This window comes from Mizuhopecten yessoensis, unplaced genomic scaffold, assembly GCF_002113885.1.
Source record: "Mizuhopecten yessoensis strain PY_sf001 unplaced genomic scaffold, ASM211388v2 scaffold9033, whole genome shotgun sequence".
Classification (NCBI taxonomy): Eukaryota; Metazoa; Mollusca; class Bivalvia; order Pectinida; family Pectinidae; genus Mizuhopecten; species Mizuhopecten yessoensis.
The window spans coordinates 637,724-661,017 of record NW_018407845.1 but is presented as its reverse complement, the minus strand read 5'-3'; the positions used below and the strand labels follow the sequence as shown (position 1 = coordinate 661,017).

At 39.3% G+C, this 23,294-nt stretch overlaps 1 protein-coding gene across 1 annotated transcript in view; it reads left to right on the top strand.

Moving 5' to 3' along the window:
- Positions 1-16,831, top strand: part of LOC110457157 (probable JmjC domain-containing histone demethylation protein 2C) — a 201,331-nt gene extending 184,500 nt beyond the window's left edge. Inside the window, exons 15-23 of the mRNA XM_021508271.1 lie at positions 1,088-1,305; positions 1,466-1,777; positions 2,215-2,327; positions 2,527-3,267; positions 10,699-10,870; positions 11,118-11,339; positions 11,495-11,760; positions 13,208-13,519; positions 13,697-16,831. Of these exons, the coding sequence (XP_021363946.1) occupies positions 1,088-1,305; positions 1,466-1,777; positions 2,215-2,327; positions 2,527-3,267; positions 10,699-10,870; positions 11,118-11,339; positions 11,495-11,760; positions 13,208-13,519; positions 13,697-13,771 (2,431 nt within the window). The 3' untranslated portion in view covers positions 13,772-16,831. The remainder of the gene's footprint in view (positions 1-1,087; positions 1,306-1,465; positions 1,778-2,214; positions 2,328-2,526; positions 3,268-10,698; positions 10,871-11,117; positions 11,340-11,494; positions 11,761-13,207; positions 13,520-13,696) is intronic.
- The last annotated feature ends 6,463 nt before the right edge of the window (positions 16,832-23,294 follow it).

The following is a 23,294-nucleotide window of genomic DNA, read 5'->3' as shown; positions in this document are numbered from 1 at the left end:
TTTTAGAGGCCCCATTATTTTTCTAGGTCTTTATTCAGGAAGAAAATGTGTGCCAGATTCAGGATTAAATGGCCTTTTGTATTGGTTGTAAAATACACTTACTTCTTTTGATCCTATTGAAAAGAAATAAAGTCCATTATTAAACAAATTGGTTGAATTCCATGTACAAAAATGTAGCATTGCTGCCATGAGGCTTAATATCTTGTGGGCCGAGGGACCATTAATCTCTATCAGTGTATTGATCTGTATCCATGCAAGGAGCCAGTTCTCTAGAATGGAGTTCACTCACTGGAGGAGAAAGGTCATTGGGTTGTACTATCCATGAGCCAGGAATACTGTGTAATTATGTTGTTTGTTTATCTTCCTTGTACATTCCCCCTTTGTACCCCTGACCTGACTGTACAGAGATGTTTCCACATGAGAAAACAGACACAATGAGTTGATGGTGGAGTCTCTGCCTACAGGGGGACTGGGTGAGGGAACAGGTCATAGCATTACTCTAGAACCAGGGAACGTCTCAAAATGTCTCGAAACTCGGGTTGGGTTATAAGCATGTAAAAAAAAAAACAAGTAGTAAAATTAAAATATTTATTGAGGATGTAAAAAATCTGCAATAAATAGAATACATTTGGTAGGTTGTATAGTTAGGGTCTTCCCAGAGTTCAGTAATCTCAACCATTGTACCACCACCATCATCAGCTGTAAACATGGGGTTACTAGTGGAGATAACTAGTGACAGGACCAGGAAACTGAGATAAATCAGACTGCCGGCCAAGGTCATAACCCTGACTGATGTATGGGCCTGTACATACATAAACACACCATGTGGTGAGACCTAGCTGTCTTTATTACTGCCTTCACAGTTCTGGCACCTGTAATGGCCAGCCCATATACATACCACACCAATACAAGTAACCACTCATTATAATGACGAGAAATTTGTACTCACAGTAAGGAAAAATAAACGTCTAAACAACCCAATTAGCTGTTAGATACTGACAGATATTGCAATTTTACCATTTTAGTTACATAAGGGGTCAAACTAGACCAGGTTTACTGAAAAACATTTTTTTGTTATACTTTACAGGTTGCGATATAGTCAAAAAGGTTTTCTGACAATTGCCGGGTTTTCGGAACTGTCTGATGCCGAGTATGATGACATTGAACCTTGGTTACCTCACACACCAGTCATGGAACCAAAGATGGACATCGAGACATCCAAATATGTTGTTGCCAAAATCGGAGATCGGTTCTGTGAACTGGTGGAGCAGGAGAGAGAGGCGCGGTCCTGGGCTGGGGAGGAAGGTTAGTATGGAGGACATCAGTATGGAATTTTCTACAAAGCAAATCAAGGATTTTGTCAGGAGATGTTTGATCCATCTTCGTTATTCAAATTTCATTTACCCTGAATTAAGGTAGTTATAACTATAGAAAACATCCTCAATCTTGTTACTTTTGTTTACAGCCAAGATTGCGTGGAAACGTGCAGTAACAGGCGTGCGTGAAATGTGCGATGTTTGTGACACAACTCTCTTCAATATGCACTGGGTGTGTCATAAGTGTGGCTTTGTGGTGTGTCTGGACTGTTACAAGGTACGCATGAAGGCCCTGAAGCATGAGGAAGATGATGACGAGGAGGAGGAGGAGAAGGAAAGAGATGATGACGAGGATCATACTCCTCCTGGTGAGGACCAGAGGAGATGGCTTACCTGCAGCTCAAATCGCCAACAACACGAGGTGGACAAGCTGATGCTCACTCAAATCATTCCACGGGACGGTAAGTTACTTGCATGCGTCATTCTTTGTGATGGTTACTTGGATCATTCCATGCGTCATTCTTTGTGATGGTTACTTGGATCATTCCATGCGTCATTCTTTGTGATGGTTACTTGGATCATTCATAAAGCTCACCCAGATCATTCTGGTCATTTCTCGCTCAATGAGATCAATCATTAGTATGATTAATAACTCACTCAGTTCATTCCAAGCTCACCCAGATCATTCCTTTCAATGGTGAGCAGGTCATTCAGATCATTTGGTAGGATGGTACTTATTCATTCAGTTCATTCCTAGCTCACCCAGATAAATCTTAGCTCTCTCTCTGTTAAATCACTCTATCAAATGAATCAAATTGACCTGCTAAATCACTTGCATGTATTTAATTTTGGTCAGGAAGCAGAATGTACATTTTTGATTTCCTTTCTTTTACTACAGCCCTTTGGGAAGTTGGCAGACAAATCCATGAAATTCGTAACAAGTGGGATATTCCATCCAAGTGCTCTTGTGATAAAACGATGAAATATCCACCAAAAAATGGACTAACACAGGTAAGTTGTGAAGATGTTGAAATTATAATTCAAGTAGCGGTTTGAGATTTTTCTGTCTAAAATGTTGAATAATAACAATAACAAAATAATAAGTTTCTAACAAATGTTAAATGTCATTTGCAAAAGAGTTGCCACACAGCTTGTACAATCTTGGTAAAAAAAAAAGTTCTTAAGCAGTATTTTCATTTTGTTTTTCCAGAAGTATCTCCATGCATTAAACCACATATCAAACGAGAAGAACAGGAAGATGGTCAACGGTGTAGGTGATGACCACAAGTCTCACAAAGGCAACAGAAAGCATGATTCTCAGGCCGTCAATGGCAATGTTAAGTCCTCGCTGGGTGGCTACAGTCCCGACAGTTCCTCCCCGCTCAGAATGTTGGCTGATGTTGCTTCTATGGACTCGGAAAACAGTCGAGAGCGAAGCGAGTCTCCGTACAACAAACGTCGCGGAGAGACTGATAAATATGGAAAAGGATACAACCCCATCACAGAGCCTGTGTCTCCATGTGGACAGGGCAATGTGGGTGAAAGTGAAAGTGACAAGAAAGGTCCAACCAGTTGCTCAACATTACGGGAATTACTAACAAAAACTGCCGGCAAAGTGAAATCTGGTGGAGAAAGTAACAAAAAACCAGCTAAGTCAAAGAACAACACTAGCAGTACTCTGGACGATATTATTCAATCAGTTGTTGAAAAGCAGTTGCCTAGAGATGAGAATAGTCAGCCAATCAAATTGATGCATTACATCCCTCGTTCTGGATATAGTGGTATGATAGCATGTGACACGCCCATACTGGTGCACAACCTAACGGAGACAAGTGTCCTCTATCCTGATGTTCCCCATTCCTGGTTATGTGACGGCCGCCTTCTCCGACTCCACGACCCAAAACACAGAGGAAACTTCAAAATCTTCCAGGAACAGATGAAACGTGGACAGGTAAGCATTTGTGTTGCTGTTCATCATTGAGTGTGAACGAGACATTGACTCCAATGGTCCTAATGTGTCTCATGACAACGTTACACCAGGTGGTCAAGCTTGTTACACAACTGTTTACAAACTTTGTGTTCCATTAATTTGAGTCATTATTGGTGGTGCTAGGTGGTACAATGGTCATTATTGGTGGTGCTAGGTGGTACAATAGTCATTATTGGTGGTGCTAGGTGGTACAATAGTCATTATTAGAATACTTTGGCCATGCATCAACATTCAGTGCAATTTAATCCATGCTTTGTCAGTATCATAGTAGAACATCTTCAATACAATTTATTGTGCTTTTAATGCAAACTAGATGACATTTTATGAATCAAACTGAAAATAAAAGGAGTGCTTTTAATGCAAACTAGATGACATTTTATGGATCAAACTGCAAATAAAAGGAACACGAACAAAAGCTATATAAAAGCACCTTACTGATACAGCTCCATGTGTTGTGTTGATGGGATAGAGTAGAACAAAGCTCCACAGTTTTGTCAGTGCAAGTGTGGATCCAAGATATAGTGGTGTAAATAACATCAGTGAGATACGGGAACAAAGCTCCATGTATTGTAGGGAACAAAGCTCCATGTATTGTAGGGAACAAAGCTCCATGTATTGTAGGGAACAAAGCTCCATGTATTGTAGGGAACAAAGCTCCATGTATTGTAGGGAACAAAGCTCCATGTATTGTAGGGAACAAAGCTCCATGTATTGTAGGGAACAAAGCTCCATGTATTGTAGGGAACAAAGCTCCATGTATTGTAGGGAACAAAGCTCCATGTATTGTAGGGAACAAAGCTCCATGTATTGTAGGGAACAAAGCTCCATGTATTGTAGGGAACAAAGCTCCATGTATTGTAGGGAACAAAGCTCCATGTATTGTAGGGAACAAAGCTCCATGTATTGTAGGGAACAAAGCTCCATGTATTGTAGGGAACAAAGCTCCATGTATTGTAGGGAACAAAGCTCCATGTATTGTAGGGAACAAAGCTCCATGTATTGTAGGGAACAAAGCTCCATGTATTGTAGGGAACAAAGCTCCATGTATTGTAGGGAACAAAGCTCCATGTATTGTAGGGAACAAAGCTCCATGTATTGTAGGGAACAAAGCTCCATGTATTGTAGGGAACAAAGCTCCATGTATTGTAGGGAACAAAGCTCCATGTATTGTAGGGAACAAAGCTCCATGTATTGTAGGGAACAAAGCTCCATGTATTGTAGGGAACAAAGCTCCATGTATTGTAGGGAACAAAGCTCCATGTATTGTAGGGAACAAAGCTCCATGTATTGTAGGGAACAAAGCTCCATGTATTGTAGGGAACAAAGCTCCATGTATTGTAGGGAACAAAGCTCCATGTATTGTAGGGAACAAAGCTCCATGTATTGTAGGGAACAAAGCTCCATGTATTGTAGGGAACAAAGCTCCATGTATTGTAGGGAACAAAGCTCCATGTATTGTAGGGAACAAAGCTCCATGTATTGTAGGGAACAAAGCTCCATGTATTGTAGGGAACAAAGCTCCATGTATTGTAGGGAACAAAGCTCCATGTATTGTAGGGAACAAAGCTCCATGTATTGTAGGGAACAAAGCTCCATGTATTGTAGGGAACAAAGCTCCATGTATTGTAGGGAACAAAGCTCCATGTATTGTAGGGAACAAAGCTCCATGTATTGTAGGGAACAAAGCTCCATGTATTGTAGGGAACAAAGCTCCATGTATTGTAGGGAACAAAGCTCCATGTATTGTAGGGAACAAAGCTCCATGTATTGTAGGGAACAAAGCTCCATGTATTGTAGGGAACAAAGCTCCATGTATTGTAGGGAACAAAGCTCCATGTATTGTAGGGAACAAAGCTCCATGTATTGTAGGGAACAAAGCTCCATGTATTGTAGGGAACAAAGCTCCATGTATTGTAGGGAACAAAGCTCCATGTATTGTAGGGAACAAAGCTCCATGTATTGTAGGGAACAAAGCTCCATGTATTGTAGGGAACAAAGCTCCATGTATTGTAGGGAACAAAGCTCCATGTATTGTAGGGAACAAAGCTCCATGTATTGTAGGGAACAAAGCTCCATGTATTGTAGGGAACAAAGCTCCATGTATTGTAGGGAACAAAGCTCCATGTATTGTAGGGAACAAAGCTCCATGTATTGTAGGGAACAAAGCTCCATGTATTGTAGGGAACAAAGCTCCATGTATTGTAGGGAACAAAGCTCCATGTATTGTAGGGAACAAAGCTCCATGTATTGTAGGGAACAAAGCTCCATGTATTGTAGGGAACAAAGCTCCATGTATTGTAGGGAACAAAGCTCCATGTATTGTAGGGAACAAAGCTCCATGTATTGTAGGGAACAAAGCTCCATGTATTGTAGGGAACAAAGCTCCATGTATTGTAGGGAACAAAGCTCCATGTATTGTAGGGAACAAAGCTCCATGTATTGTAGGGAACAAAGCTCCATGTATTGTAGGGAACAAAGCTCCATGTATTGTAGGGAACAAAGCTCCATGTATTGTAGGGAACAAAGCTCCATGTATTATAGGGGAACAAAGCTCTCCATGTATTATAGGGGAACAAAGCTCTCCATGTATTGTAGGGGAACAAAGCTCTCCATGTATTGTAGGGGAACAGAGCTCTCCATGTATTGTAGGGAACAAAGCTCTCCATGTATTGTAGGGAACAGAGCTCCATGTATTGTAGGGAACAAAGCTCCATGTATTTTACTGTTGTAGGGAACAAAGCTCCATCTATTGTAGGGAACAGAGCTCCATGTATTGTGGGGAACAAAGCTCCATGTATTATAGGGGAACAAAGCTCTCCATGTGTTATAGGGGAACAAAGCTCTCCATGTGTTATAGGGGAACAAAGCTCTCCATGTATTATAGGGGAACAAAGCTCTCCATGGATTGTAGGGGAACAGAGCTCTTCATGTATTGTAGGGAACAAAGATCCATGTATTGTAGGGAACAAAACTCCATGTATTGTAGGGAACAAAGATCCATGTATTGTAGGGAACAAAACTCCATGTATTGTAGGGAACAGAGCTCGATGTATTGTAGGGAACAAAGCGCCATGTATTGTAGGGAACAAAACTCCATGTATTGTAGGGAACAGAGCTCCATGTATTGGAGGGAACAAAGCTCTCCATGTATTGGAGGGAACAGAGCTCCATGTATTGTAGGCAACAAAGCTCCATGTATTGTAAGGAACAAAGCTCCATGTATTGGAGGGAACAGAGCTCCATGTATTGTAGGCAACAAAGCTCCATGTATTGTAAGGAACAAAGCTCCATGTATTGAAGGGAACAAAGCTCCATTTATTGTAGGGGAACAGAGCTCCATGTATTGGAGGGAACAGAGCTCCATGTATTGTGGGGAACAAAGCTCCATGTATTCTAGGGAACAAAGCTCCATGTATTGGAGGGAACAAAGCTCCATGTATTATAGGGGAACAAAGCTCTCCATGGATTGTAGGGGAACAGAGCTCTTCATGTATTGTAGGGAACAAAGATCCATGTATTGTAGGGAACAAAACTCCATGTATTGTAGGGAACAAAACTCCATGTATTGTAGGGAACAAAACTCCATGTATTGTAGGGAACAAAGCTCTCCATCTATTGTAGGGAACAGAGCTCCATGTATTGGAGGGAACAGAGCTCCATGTATTGTGGGGAACAAAGCTCCATGTATTCTAGGGAACAAAGCTCCATGTATTCTAGGGAACAAAGCTCCATGTATGGTAGGGAACAAAGCTCCATGTATTTTACTGTTGTAGGGAACAAAGCTCCATTTATTGTAGGGGAACAGAGCTCCATGTATTGTGGGGAACAAAGCTCCATGTATTCTAGGGAACAAAGCTCCATGTATGGTAGGGAACAAAGCTCCATGTATGGTAGGGAACAAAGCTCCATGTTTTGTAGGGAACAAAGCTCAATGTATTGTAGGGAACAAAGCGCCATGTATTGTAGGGAACAAAGCGCCATGTATTGTAGGGAACAAAGCGCCATGTATTGTAGGGAACAAAGCTCCATGTATTGTAGGGAACAAAGCTCCATGTATTTTACTGTTGTAGTATGTTATTGCTCTATAAATTATGTTAGTGAGATAACGGAACATAAGTCTTACGAATGGATTTAGTGGCATGGTTTATTATAGCTTTACAAACTACTTCACACGTATTATAGTTGTGTGATTATCAGTATTGTAAAGAGTCCTATCAACGTTGGCTGTACTGTGGACAATCTCCAAACGGACCTGGACCTATGAATTAGGTCAGTTATAACAGTGAGCTACCTGTATTGTACAACCCTAACAATAATACACTTGGCAGTATTGTGGACAAACTCCATACAGCCCTATGAATTAGGTCAGTTATACCCTATAACAATAATACACTTGGCAGTATTGCAAAACAAGGATTGGTTAGATCAGTGTATAGTACCTTCAGCTGAAGGCCATCGCTGGTACTATAGCCAGACCTGATAAATGGCCAGTAATGTATATTGTTATGACAGTCAGGGCTATTAAGTACATGCTATCAGAATATATATGTGAAACTTATTGGGCATAATAATTGCTGTGAATGTGATCTTTCCAGGGTAGGTTAAGTATCGAACAGCATGTGATACATAGTATTTAGTGTATGTTTCTGGTATGTGTTGTGATTGTTAGGTATCGGTAATCACAATATGTTGATGGCTGTAGACATCTATGTTAGGTATCGGTAATCACAATATGTTGATGGCTGTAGATATCTATGTTAGGTATAGGTAATCACAATATGTTGATGGCTGTAGATATCTATGTTAGGTATAGGTAATCACAATATGTTGATTGGCTGTAGATATCTATGTTAGGTATAGGTAATCACAATATGTTGATTGGCTGTAGATATCTATGTTAGGTGTAGGTAATCACAATATGTTGATTGGCTGTAGATATCTATGTTAGGTGTAGGTAATCACAATATGTTGATTGGCTGTAGATATCTATGTTAGGTGTAGGTAATCACAATATGTTGATTGGCTGTAGATATCTATGTTAGGTGTAGGTAATCACAATATGTTGATTGGCTGTAGATATCTATGTTAGGTGTAGGTAATCACAATATGTTGATTGGCTGTAGATATCTATGTTAGGTGTAGGTAATCACAATATGTTGATTGGCTGTAGATATCTATGTTAGGTGTAGGTAATCACAATATGTTGATTGGCTGTAGATATCTATGTTAGGTGTAGGTAATCACAATATGTTGATTGGCTGTAGATATCTATGTTAGGTGTAGGTAATCACAATATGTTGATTGGCTGTAGATATCTATGTTAGGTGTAGGTAATCACAATATGTTGATTGGCTGTAGATATCTATGTTAGGTGTAGGTAATCACAATATGTTGATTGGCTGTAGATATCTATGTTAGGTGTAGGTAATCACAATATGTTGATTGGCTGTAGATATCTATGTTAGGTGTAGGTAATCACAATATGTTGATTGGCTGTAGATATCTATGTTAGGTGTAGGTAATCACAATATGTTGATTGGCTGTAGATATCTATGTTAGGTGTAGGTAATCACAATATGTTGATTGGCTGTAGATATCTATGTTAGGTGTAGGTAATCACAATATGTTGATTGGCTGTAGATATCTATGTTAGGTGTAGGTAATCACAATATGTTGATTGGCTGTAGATATCTATGTTAGGTGTAGGTAATCACAATATGTTGATTGGCTGTAGATATCTATGTTAGGTGTAGGTAATCACAATATGTTGATTGGCTGTAGATATCTATGTTAGGTGTAGGTAATCACAATATGTTGATTGGCTGTAGATATCTATGTTAGGTGTAGGTAATCACAATATGTTGATTGGCTGTAGATATCTATGTTAGGTGTAGGTAATCACAATATGTTGATTGGCTGTAGATATCTATGTTAGGTGTAGGTAATCACAATATGTTGATTGGCTGTAGATATCTATGTTAGGTGTAGGTAATCACAATATGTTGATTGGCTGTAGATATCTATGTTAGGTGTAGGTAATCACAATATGTTGAATGGCTGTAGATATCTATGTTAGGTGTAGGTAATCACAATATGTTGATTGGCTGTAGATATCTATGTTAGGTATAGGTAATCACAATATGTTGATTGGCTGTAGATATCTGTTAGGTATAGGTAATCACAATATGTTGATTGGCTGTAGATATCTATGTTAGGTGTAGGTAATCACAATATGTTGATTGGCTGTAGATATCTGTATGGTTCAGCATCAGAAATGTATTGATGTATGAGCTTGTTTCTGACACTGGTTATGGAAAATTTCCTATTGAAAAATGTTAAACACGCCACCAAACCACTGTTTCCGATGTATAAAGCGACATTGAGTTGTGATAAAGGTTTGTTGTGTGGGGCTGATCAGACTTGTAGACCCTACACCTGCCATAGATCAATAACCTATTTATAATGCTATTACACACACCGATCAATGGGCACATATTTCAATATTTGTTTTCACATAAAAGGTCTTTTGTAAGGTAGATCATTGTCACCTGGATAGTATTCTGTGGTTCATAAAATCGTTTTGTATCCCACCACAGTACAAATAAATATAGGTTAAAGGTTGCACAGAATGTAAACATAGCTCAATCAATTGGTTCCAAACATCCGCCAGAAATATATTCTTGAATTGGCATGTTTTCAAGTTAGACTAGTGTTATGATCCGAGAGTATTTGGAGAGCCTTTGTTTGTACAGAATTGAGCTTTATTTGTGATAGGAATCAGCTGTAGAGTTCAGCTAATGCCTTTCTGTATACATGTGTACCAAAGTTGTTTATTCACAACCAAATCTGGATGATACTCCTAAGTTGTTATATCTGAAATTCTGAACGTTACTCGTAACTGTTGACCTACCTAGCCTGCCTTGATCGACTCTATAAAACCATTGATATGGACATACATATATAGAATTTTTGTTTATCTGGTTATCTGATTGTAATTACTCAGTATTATCTTTGCATACATGATAGTTATCTAGATATATTCCAAATATAATCAATGATACGGTAAATCACTTTATTTCACAAACTAAGCCTGTAAGTTTAAATCACGTATACTTTGAATTTGTGAGTGACAGGATGCTATTTCAATATTAATAGTCGTTTACCCAATTTATCAATATTTGCAGACTATTTTAACGAATTAAAGTGATAAACAGCACAACATTTCATCTTGTAGCTTAGATCATTCCTTTTAGGGCCTACTTAACGTGTCCAAGGTCAAGTCTTTACTGAAATAAACATGACATTCCTTGTAATATAGCCGTAGAATGAGAAATGTAGATCCTGGTATGGGTTGTGTTATTGTTGACTATAACAAATGTCTTAACTTTACAGCCAGTCCTGGTATCAGGTGTTGATAACTGCTTGAACAAAGTCCTATGGAGCCCAAAAACGTTCAGCAAGGAATTTGGTAAACACAAGAACGATCTCGTCAACACCCGGAATGGCTGCCTCATTGTCGGTCATCCAATGGCCACTTTCTGGGAGGGATTCGACAGAATCTCCGGTAAGTTTAAGACTCTTTCCTATCAATTATTATGACACAACTTAATGCTTGGATTATATCCTGTAGTTAGAGAAACCTTGATTCAGTAGTTGCTTCTCTGCGTTTGTTTAATAGTGTTGGGATTGTACAATGCTATCTATTAATTGTGTAGATTTATTAATGACTCCAGCTTTTATAAGTTCAAGACTATTTATAGCCTATGTTAGTTATGCAGTTATAATTAATTATGTTTTACTATAATGTACAGAGCGTCTGGTCGATGATGAAGGGGACCCAATACTGCTGAAGCTAAAGGACTGGCCACCAGGTGACGATTTCAGTGACCTCATGCCACAGCACTTTGAAGACCTGATGCAGGCCCTGCCCTTGCCAGAGTACACCCACCGACAGGGACGCCTCAACCTTGCTTCCAGACTGCCTGACTTCCTTGTCAGGCCTGACCTGGGGCCCAAGATGTACAATGCTTATGGTACGTCACATCATAGGGCCAAGCTACAACTCGTTTCAGAAATTAACAGCTTCTTTGAAATATGTTAAAAAACATTCTCACTCCTCTGTTGATTTTAGTATAGATTTTGTGTTAGAGTTGTCGAGTGTTGACCATATGTATTTATTACATTACAGGATCTGCTCTTCACCCTGAAGAAGGCACCACAAACTTGCACTTGGACGTATCTGACGCTGTCAATGTTATGGTGTATGTTGGAATCCCTGAAGATGATACGGGAGGACGTTCCTTTTATGAAAATGCTGCCCTCCAAGCCATTGACGAGGCTGGCTGTGACATGATCACCAAACGACGTGTGCGTGAAGTACAAGAAGTGCCTGGTGCTATGTGGCAGATCTGGGATGCAAGAGATGCTGACAAAATGAGGGACTTCCTCAACAAGGTAAGCCCATAGAAATTTTGAGATATTGCCAACAGAAAGTTTGAGTTTATATTCATACCACTAGAGCAAGCAGACAGCTCAGTGCATTCTAGCGAGGAGGGTCGTAACATTGGAAGGTTGTATGGAAAAGTGACAATCTTCTTAGGATCTTCACTCAACCTTTCCTAAAACAGTATAGTCTGAATTGGACACATATGAAAATAGTTCTGTTTACAAACAGCTTTTAACAGCTGCATTAATATGTACTGTAGAATTTGAAAAGTAAAGTGTGGGGATACTTTCTAAAAATAAACGTGTTGGATGCATCCTATCAAGTTATACATGAAAGCAGCAGTGCAATTGATGCTGGTGAAGCAGGAAGTGGAAGTATGTTATGACTGAGTGTAACAGGTGCTGGGTCCTCCAGCTGTTGTGACTGGCACCAAACAAGTATGGGAGGTGTCTGTTAATGTTACCCTCCAGATGTCATCAGCATTAGGGGTCACATAGCCACGCCGCCGCTAATTAGGTCTTTCCCAGCTGACTGGAAAATCTTACTTAACTTTTCATCAGATGTTTGGCAACGTTCTCTGAAAACAGTTTTCCTTATAATGATTTTTAACCTTTCATTAGTAGTGCTTACTTGTATCAGACCAAAGGCTTTTGTTGTATGATAAAAAGTAAAAGCATATTTAGGAGAATGACCCTTTGTTATCTTGAGACTGTAAAACCAGATACTGTAGCGCATAGATAGGACAGTTTCCTACAAGGCTATCCTTAAAGTCAGGGAGGATCTGGGTGTACAGATAAACCAGCACCTGTCCTTACATACCTGTAGACTGACGCTTTGTCAAGTCGAGGCACCTGTCCTAGTTTGAGTACCTGTACATGACACTGTTTACACAGGCCACATCAATCTGGTGTTGTGACACGCCGCCAATGTCTCTACCTTGTACACTGCTGATAATACAACTCTGTAGGGGAGCAAAGTCAACACATTACACTTTTACTTAGCATAAATTCAGGTGTTATTTTTTTATTTAAACCTCCAGGATTTTGGTCAAAGAAAATAATGCAAAATGTGACTGAATTCTCAGGTAAAAAGCGGATAAATATATAAATCAAGTGTCTTGTTTTCATTAACAATTCAAATTATTTAAAACATCTTTTGATGAAAAATATTCCTCCAAAGATAAAAACTGTCATTTATGCGGTATTTCTTTGTTAAAAAATGCATCTATTTATTGGATTAGATTAATGAAAAAAATATGGAAATTAACATAATTACCATTCCCAACCCTTAAAGAACTGAAGGTATTTCAAAGACAAAAATTGATAATTAACACCTGACACAATTATATATTTCAGTAAATATTTCCTTCAAATGTAGTTCTGTATGCTAACAGGAAGTATCATTTTCTAATTTTGTTTATTTCCTTTCAAAACGGTGTGTCTGTGCCTGTTGTAGGTTGCTAAGGAACGTGGTGAGGTGATAGAGCAGCACCATGACCCTATCCACGACCAGAGCTGGTACCTAGACGAGGACTTGCGTGACCGACTCTACAAGGAGTATGGTGTGTTGGGCTACACTATCGTCCAATGTGCAGGAGATGCCATCTTTATACCTGCAGGAGCTCCTCACCAGGTTCGCAACCTTCACAGCTGTATAAAGGTGGCGGAGGACTTTGTGTCGCCTGAACACCTCAACCACTGCTTCTCCCTGACACAGGAGTTCCGTCTCCTGTCCGACACGCATGCCAACCACGAGGACAAACTCCAGGTACATATATATATATATCAACTTTTTACTCAACTCTTATTTCCTTTTTCATCCTGAAGAATATATAAGGAATTCCTGTAACTTAAGTTTAATGGAAAAATTTGTTAAATTTTCAGAATGAAATTTAGAATGTACACAAACCAACACTTTCTCAATATTTGCTTGTCCTTTTTGTAGGTGAAGAACATTGTGTATCACGCTGTTAAGGATGCCATTGCTGTCCTGAATGAGGCGAGCCGAGATGACGAGTAAATGACGGTGGCACCATATCAGCATGTAGACCTTGTACTTATCTACAAACTATCAACATATCAAAACCTTCAGTGAGATAACATGGATGGAGAAAACTGTGGAATATTACATAAAAATAGGTCTAACTTCAAACAGCTTGTACCATAGAACGAGCAGAATTTTGCCATATGAGCGAAACCCTAGATCATTCAATGAAGACTTTAGGAAAACTCCTGGAAAGCAACATGGTCAGATTGCTTTCATTTCATGGAGTGTTTAGCCTGGATTTAAGTGACCACAACATTTAAGTCACTGCCAAAGACATGAGTGACCGTAAGAGTGCTAGAGGAAATAAATGACCAGCTAGGTGATTTATAAAACACTGTAAACCGGTTAGAGGAAACTAAAACACTGTAAACCGGTTAGAGGAAACTGACCATAGAATACAAAAATTACTGATCAGAGCCCTACATACACACACAACCTTGGCCTTAGTGACCTCGAACCCTGTGAGGAGAGTTCCTGGAACCTGCAAGGCCCTGTTAGGGTGTGTTAGACCATGCATGATATCCAGCCTTTGGCTAAGCACTTTAAGGATATGTAGGGACATGGATTGTTTGAGGACTTGTGCTGAGCTCTGTGAAGTTGTACGAGGCCATGCATGGTATCAGGCCTTGCGCTAAGCTCTATGAAGATGTGTAGGGCCATGGATTCTATGAGGCATTGTGCCAGGCTAAATGAGGATGTGTTGCCATGGAGTGTACAAAGCTTTGCACCGGACATAGTGAGGAACTGTGCAGAATTGTGAGGCCATGTGTTGTATGAGGCCTGGCTCAAAGGACGTGTGGAGGCCATCCCTTTTGAGGGGAGGGTGTGGCCTTCATGGAAGTACATATCTGTCCTGGCACACAGAGAACCAAGCAATATAGCTGATACTTCTTAGTGTAGACTCTCCAAGCTTTTACTTACTTTTCTCTCTATCCATTATGTGATTCTACAGTTTACAGTGAGGAGGAATTATTACACATTCTGAACAGTGCCAACCGGGATACCGTTGCTATGTTGTGATGTTGGAAATGTGTCGTCTTTCTTTTATCTTATATCAGTCCTTGTTATTGATGATACAAACTCCTGCTGTGTGGTACGTGGATGTAGGAAGTGGAATACGGAATGTAGTGACAAGGTTCCTTCTATACTGGGTAGTTGTGTCAGGATACAGCTGCCCTAGTGATAGAGTTTTAGTCCCTTCCCCACGTTCTACCAGTGTTACTACAGTGTGCCGGGAGTAGGCACAGACATGGTTGCCAAACTTGTGGGGATATGTTATGTAATGGGAAACCAGAACAAAGGAATACATCTTCGCAGGTTTGATTGCCTTAGATCTCATTTAACTTTCAGGGAAAAATAAAGTATATATTATAAATATTATTACATGAAGTACATATATCTATATATATCTATGTATATCATATATAGATATATATATATAGTTATCACTATGCTGAATGACTGACTGATTTGACCTCTATTGACCTTTTGTACCCAACCTGTCTCCATGGTAACTACAGTGTGAACTTTGAACTTTGACCCTCTGCAGCATGTGATATATGATTGGCATTGTTTCGTATATCAGCAGAGAGAATTGCTTTTAGTCAAGGCAACTAATAACTGCATTTATGTTTATAAATTTGTGCTCATTCATAAGGTCAGTAGTCAAGGTCATACAGTAGTTTTGAAGGTCATCTTAATTGTTTAACAAGCACAAGTATTGTGTACAAGCTTTATAATTAACTAGGTCACTGTGTAACAAAATGTTAGCTATTGTATGGCGTGAGAGTCAGTGATATGTAGTTAGACTAATTATGTGCTCATTAACCATATGGTAAATGGTTAAGTATAGATGTGATTTGCATAATGTTGATTGCTGATCATGAATATCAATATGAATGCTACTTGTGTACAATGAATGAAAAAGATATATTTTTATTGAAATAAATGTGAAATTACATAGGAAAATATCAAAATAAAGTATTTTTGACCGGGGCAGAAAAACATCTTGCTTCCGTATAGTGAATGTACTGCTTCTTGTTAGAAGCTTGGAGTAGCTCCTGTCACAAACAATTCATCAGGAATGAAAATCATCGTTAAACTTTCTGTGAAAAATATCAATTTTTCCAAAGCCGAGACTGCCAATTCCTGTACATTTTCTGTATTCATGGATATTCAGATTCATCATTTGGGGCCAGTAGTCAGGGAACTACATTTTTTTTTATTCATTCAAATCTTTGTCATCCTTCAGTTTTAAAAATCTTTGATAAAATGGACGACTAGCTCTTATTGTTGTGTACGCTTGTTGTGAAGGACTAAATTCCTATAATGGTCACAAGTACATTTTTGAACTGATCCAATCTCCCCCATTTTCTTACTTATATATCCATTCCATTGGCGGAGACTGGGAGGGGTTGAGGGTCAGACAGGGAGATTTATGAGGGTCAGGCTGGGAGGGGGTTGAGGGTCAGACAGGGAGATTTATGAGGGTCAGGCTGGGAGGGGTAAAAGCTAGCATTTTATTATAATAGTTCCATTGTTGGTGTATTATATAATTTTGGAGCTGTATCCATTGAAGGCTTGAAGAGGTAGCACATTGTATTGAGCTTTGTCCCATTAACATCCAGCAGCTTCATCTGGTCATTAAATGGATACTGCATTTTGCCATTTATTATTATATTATTATTATTACTTTAATTCACTTGGGTTTTTATGAACCTTGTTGTAGTTCATTTAATATCACATTTGTTGAAATTTTCTTTGTTCAAATTTCAAATTTACATTTATTAAAATTATTATTATTCATCACATTTTTGTATGATAAAAGATGATTATATGTGAACAGATAGATATAATTGTTTCATTGGATGTTGACTAGCCTCATGTATATATATAATATATATATGTGTGTGTAACGGATTATTTTTTTATGAAATGCCAGGTATATGGTGTGGGGCGACCTCACATTGGAGCGTGTTACAACTAGATGTAGAGATGTCCTACTATTCTTAATAAAACATCCATTGCTCTATACACAACTCTTAACTTGTATTTTATGTCCGTGGTTCTCTGTGACAGACTAGAGAGGAATTAGGCTCCAAGTCTGTACGGAAATACATGGGAAGTCCAGAGACTAAAGGAAATACATGTATGATGGCGTTACTATGTTATTGTGGAATGATACACAAGTAGCACTCCTGCTCTGTTAATTGGTGATTCTAAGATGGCAGTGTTTAGCATTATTTTTTATACAAATGTCACTATCATATTTCGTTCACAGTATATATAACATTTTGTTATTTTGACTCCATGCAGTGTCATTTGTGTGATATACAAATGACACTGCATGGAGTCAATATAACAAAATGCTCTCTGTATAGATATGTTCCTGATCGGGAAGAAAATTATAGTGTTTTACATTCTGTGACCTTAAGTCCATGAAATAAATGAAGCCAAACTAACTTAATATACAGTTTCACATTGAATATACAGTATTGTACCGTCTTTAACAATAGTCCATAGCACTACACTGCAAGTATCTGTATGTAAGTAAAATTGTAGTAACGTAAGCCTAGGTCTGGTAAGCCTATAGGTCTCTCAAAGGAGGTTAATTGGTACTTGTAGAATTAAATTCAAATTTGACCCTGCTATACATAAGGCAAGAAGCATATAATAGACAACAAGGTTTGTTGTTTACAGCCACGGCCAAAAGTTTTATGAACATAAGTGAGATTTTCTACAGGAAAGCACTATTGCAGTTCAGAAGCAAGTTTTTCTATCGAAAAGCGCCATTGGAGTTTCTATAAAAATGAATTGTTGAATATCACCTAAAGTTAAAGAATTTTCTTACAGTAGAAATGCTTTAAATCTAGAAACAGGGGCCATACTGAAAGGAATATCACTTATGTAAATCACCTTGGTATGAATGTAAATGAGATAGAAACTGGCTGGTAACATCTACATTTATTGTACAAATAACCAAAAAAACAGTTTATATATAAAATGGGGACCCTTCTAGACATTTCCCGGTGCCAAAGACCTTCTAGACATTTCCCGGTGCCAAAGACCTTCTAGTCATTTCCCGGTGCCGAAGACCTTCTAGACATTTCCAGGTTCCAAAGACCTTCTAGACATTTCCAGGTGCCAAAGCCCTTCTAGACATTTCCCGGTGCCAAAGACCTTCTTGTCATTTCCAGGTGCCAAAGACCTTCTAGTCATTTCCCAGTGCCAAAGACCTTCTAGTCATTTCCCAGTGCCAAAGACCTTCTAGTCATTTCCAGGTGCCAAAGACCTTCTAGACATATCCAGGTGCCAAAGACCTTCTAGTCATTTCCAGGTGCCAAAGACCTTCTAGTCATTTCCCAGTGCCAAAGACCTTCTAGTCATTTCCAGGTGCCAAAGACCTTCTAGACATATCCAGGTGCCAAAGACCTTCTAGTCATTTCCCAGTGCCAAAGACCTTCTAGTCATTTCCAGGTGCCAAAGACCTTCTAGACATTTCCCGGTGCCAAAGACCTTCTAGTCATTTCCCGGTGCCAAAGACCAATATTCTATATCCCTAAGGTTGGATGCATGTCTATGTATAAAATTGGTTTCTGCTATACAGACTGGCAATATTGTCTCCCTGATTAAAGAAAACAAACCTTTTTGTATATATATAAAGCCAGTAATTGAACCTTTAAATTACAGTAGAATTCTAAATTCTAGCACTGGTATTTAAAAAGTAATCAATTATTTTTTCTATTAGATAATTTTATAATCATCACTATAATGTAATCAATATCACTTGATTTAAACAATAAAACAAAAATGGCACTATTACTGGAGCATGAAGTGAATCTAGACTTCTGAGAACCAAAAGCCCCAATATAAAATTTCAAAGTATGAACATCTTACATTCAATGATGGAGTCTGGAGATAAATTCATAAATTGTATAAAATGCTTGTCGTTTAAATGTGTATTGGTCCCAAGCAAACATCTAAACCTTGATGTTGTAAGCATATTTGATTTGTGTGCCTTCATATGGGACTCTCTCAGAACAAGGTCAAATTGAGGAGAGTGGTTCTCACAGGAAATCTCAAATAAATAGTGAAACTTTTAAACTAGGTCAGACCTAAAACCCTGACAGAAGTTATGCAGCTGCATATGTATACATCTAATTTAGTGAGAGAACAGACCTCCTGAGTCTGACACATTAACATACCTGGAATGTTCACACCTGACTGCCTACTCACCATGACAACAGAACCAATATCCTTCCCAGGTATGGAGACCAGGTGGAAAGCATTGGCCTTGAACAGGAAAACTGAACACTATAGACAGCTCGTGAAAGTGTGTCTAATATATTGATAGTGTGAAGGTACATCTCCCTTACAAATAAAGTTACATTCCAGAGTTTTTAATTGTGCAAAGTGTTGGTGTACATGTGTAAAGAATGCTTTTCTCCACCTGGACGTCTGACTGACATGACACAAAGTATATTAAATGACTACAGAATACACCTTGATTTGTTACAGGAGACACCTTCAGATCCTAGTCAAGTTGTCCTGTTGATAGAGGTCACTGTGCATCAGGCAGAATGACAAGTACACAAAAGTGTGGCTTTGCAAGGACTGCAAGTTTATATGAAAAGGCAACACCAGGAGACAATAACACACTAAAACAAGGCATCATGATCACCACCGACCAGACTCATTAGCTTACAGAGGTCATCCCAGTGATGGAAGTCACATGTTAGTAACTTTGTATGTCTGCAGTCCGGAGTAAAGTTTTACGTAGACAACACATGTTAGTAACTTTGTACGTCTGCAGACACGGAGTAAAGTTTTACGTAGACAACACATGTTAATAGAGGGTTACATCAACAGTCACTTTATGTACATGAAGGTCGTCCCAGAGTCATGTTAATAGAGGGTTACATCAACAGTCACTTTATGTACATGAAGGTCGTCCCAGAGTCACACTTCGTCACAAGAAACATTGTATGTAAGCATTATATATAAGGATTGAACTGAATAATGCAGTTCAGTAAAACACTCTGGTTGTATAATTATTAATCTACGCAGAGACATTTCCTTATCTTTTCGATATGAAGTGTATGTATCGTTGTTAGTGCAAACGAGATTCATAGACAACAAAATGTTTGCTTTTATCGTATTGGAGACGCAAGGGAAGCTTCAAAATGACGCTGATCAAATGTCATTCATAGCTCTATGAACGCAATTTCTTCTGGCAATGTTTATAGTGGAACTTGAAGTGGAAATATATGTTGTTGAAGGTCACTCCAGAATAACTTTGTATGCATATATAGTGAAGATTGTCCACAAAATTCTCATATATAATACAGGAACTTGCCTCAAATGATAATTTTAAACACAGAGAAAAATGCTGCTCCGGTGGATTTTTTAGTAGACAATATTAGTAAATGCTAAATATAAATCCAAAGGAATGAAATAAAATTTGACACATACCTTTTATCTTACTACAATACGATTTCTATTTTTATATCTAACTTTAAAAAATTAATTGAATACAATAACTAGATTGATGTTATCAGCCAGACCATCACTAGTTTGACGGGAAGTCGGCTATGATTAAACAGATTACAGCCCGTGACGTCTGTGATTTCCTGCTACTGTCAACCCTCTCTCACCTGGGCCAACTTAACGACTTGTGACGTTTCTACGGTTTGAGAGAGTGTATTGATGCTATCAGGTCTCATCAACGTGTACTGTGCTGCCGACAAATCCGTCTCTTCTTAAATTTTAAATGAAATTGGGTCTTCGAATTTGTTGTGTTGTCGAAACCACTTCCCAGTCTATGTTTTGAGTTCACCGATCACTTTTGAGATCCTTCATCTGGAATCTTATTGATGAAGTTATTATCAAGTCATTTAATCTGGCTTTAATGGTACATTATTGTCGATTTATGACATTGCTTTCGCCCCTCATTTCTATGATTTCAGCCTTCGTGATCAAGGTCATCTACCCCCGTTGACAATCCTATTCTAGTATGCAAGGCGTGCGGCTGTGGTGTATTAAACTGTGCATCGGAGTTTGGTGTTGCTTCAAGCGATATTTCTAAGGGTCCGCGGTGGCCAAGTGGTTAAGGCGTCTTACATTGTGGCACTACTAGCTTTCTACCACTGGGTCGCGGGTTCGAAACTTACGTGGGGCAGTCAGTCGCCAGGTACTGGCCGTAGGTCGGTGGGTCTTCTCCGGAAACTCCGGCTTTCCTCCACCACCAAAACCTGGCACGCCCTAAATGACCAAGGCTGTTAATAGGACGTTAAACACAAACAAACCAAATCGTGATCAAGGTCATCTACCCCCGTTGACAATCCTTTTCTAGTATGCAAAGCGTGTGGCTATGATGTATTGAACTGTGCTTCGGAGTTTGGTGTTGATTTAAGCACCCGTCCTTAAATGACCATAGCTGTTGATAGGACGTTAAACAATACTAAACCAAACCAAACCTCGATGAAAATAGACTCAACTCATACCAGCATACACTAAGTTACTAATGTTCCATTGGCTATTATCTGGACTTACAGTGTCGTAATGGTTTATCGATCAATTGATCCACGGGAATGGTTTAATTTGTATGATCTTCATATTCATGACAGGATTACATGCCTGTACAGACAAATCTTGTATGCAGTCTTCCCTTTGACAAATATGTCGATATTCCTCTTGTACAGTCAGAAACGTTTTGGTGCTCTACTGGTTCGTCGTGACAGAATATTTCTCTTTTGAGTAACCAGCCCTTCTACTGTATGCCATCATTCTGAACCACTGCTTTCCCTCCAGGTTCATATGCCATCATTCTGAACCACTGCTTTCCTCCAGGTTCATATACCATCATTCTGAACCACTCTATTTCCTCTAGGTTCATATGCCATCATTCTGAACCACTGTATTTCCTTTAGGTTCATATGCCATCATTCTGAACCACTGCTTTCCCTCCAGGTTCATATACCATCATTCTGAACCACTGTATTTCCTCTAGGTTTATATGCCATCCCTCTGAACCACTGTTTTCCCTCCAGGTTTATATGCCATCATTCTGAACCACTGCTTTCCCTCAAGGTTTATATGTCATCATTCTGAACCACTGTTTTCCTTCCAGGTTTATACGCCACCATCCTGAACCACTGTATTCCCTCCAGGTTCATATGCCACCATTCTGAATCACTGCTTTCCCTCCAGGTTTATACGCCACCATCCTGAACCACTGTATTCCCTCCAGGTTCATATGCCATCATTCTGAACCACTGCTTTCCCTCTAGGTTTATATGCCATCATCCTGAACCACTGTATTCCCTCCAGGTTCATATGCCACCATTCTGAACCACTGTATTTCCTCCAGGTTCATATGCCATCATCCTGAACCACTGTATTTCCTCTAGGTTTATATGCCATCACATTCTGAACCACTGTATTCCCTCCAGGTTCATATACCATCATCCTGAACCACTGTATTCCCTCCAGGTTCATATGCCATCATTCTGAACCACTGTATTCCCTCCAGGTTCATATGCCATCTTTCTGAACCACTGCTTTCCCTCTAGGTTCATATGCCATCTTTCTGAACCACTGCTTTCCCTCCAGGTTTATATGCCATCATCCTGAACCACTGTATTCCCTCCAGGTTCATATGCCATCATTCTGAACCACTGCTTTCCCTCCAGGTTTATACGCCACCATCCTGAACCACTGCTTTCCCTACAGGTTTGTATGCCATTATTCTGAACCACTGCTTTCCTTCCAGGTTTAAATGCCATCATTCTGAACCACTGCTTTCCCTCCAGGTTTGTATGCCATCATTCTGAACCACTGCTTTCCTTCCAGGTTTAAATGCCATCATTCTGAACCACTGCTTTCCCTCCAGGTTTATATGCCATCATTCTGAACCACTGCTTTCCTTCCAGGTTTATATGCCATCATTCTGAACCACTGCTTTCCCTCCAGGTTTATATGCCATCATTCTGAACCACTGCTTTCCCTCCAGGTTTATATGCCATCATTCTGAACCACTGCTTTCCCTCCAGGTTTATATGCCATCATTCTGAACCACTGCTTTCCCTCCAGGTTTATATGCCATCATTCTGAACCACTGCTTTCCCTCCAGGTTTATATGCCATCATTCTGAACCACTGCTTTCCCTCCAGGTTTATATGCCATCATTCTGAACCACTGCTTTCCCTCCAGGTTTATATGCCATCATTCTGAACCACTGCTTTCCCTCCAGGTTTATATGCCATCATTCTGAACCACTGCTTTCCCTCCAGGTTTATATGCCATCATTCTGAACCACTGCTTTCCCTCCAGGTTTATATGCCATCATTCTGAACCACTGCTTTCCCTCCAGGTTTATATGCCATCATTCTGAACCACTGCTTTCCCTCCAGGTTTATATGCCATCATTCTGAACCACTGCTTTCCCTCCAGGTTTATATGCCATCATTCTGAACCACTGCTTTCCCTCCAGGTTTAT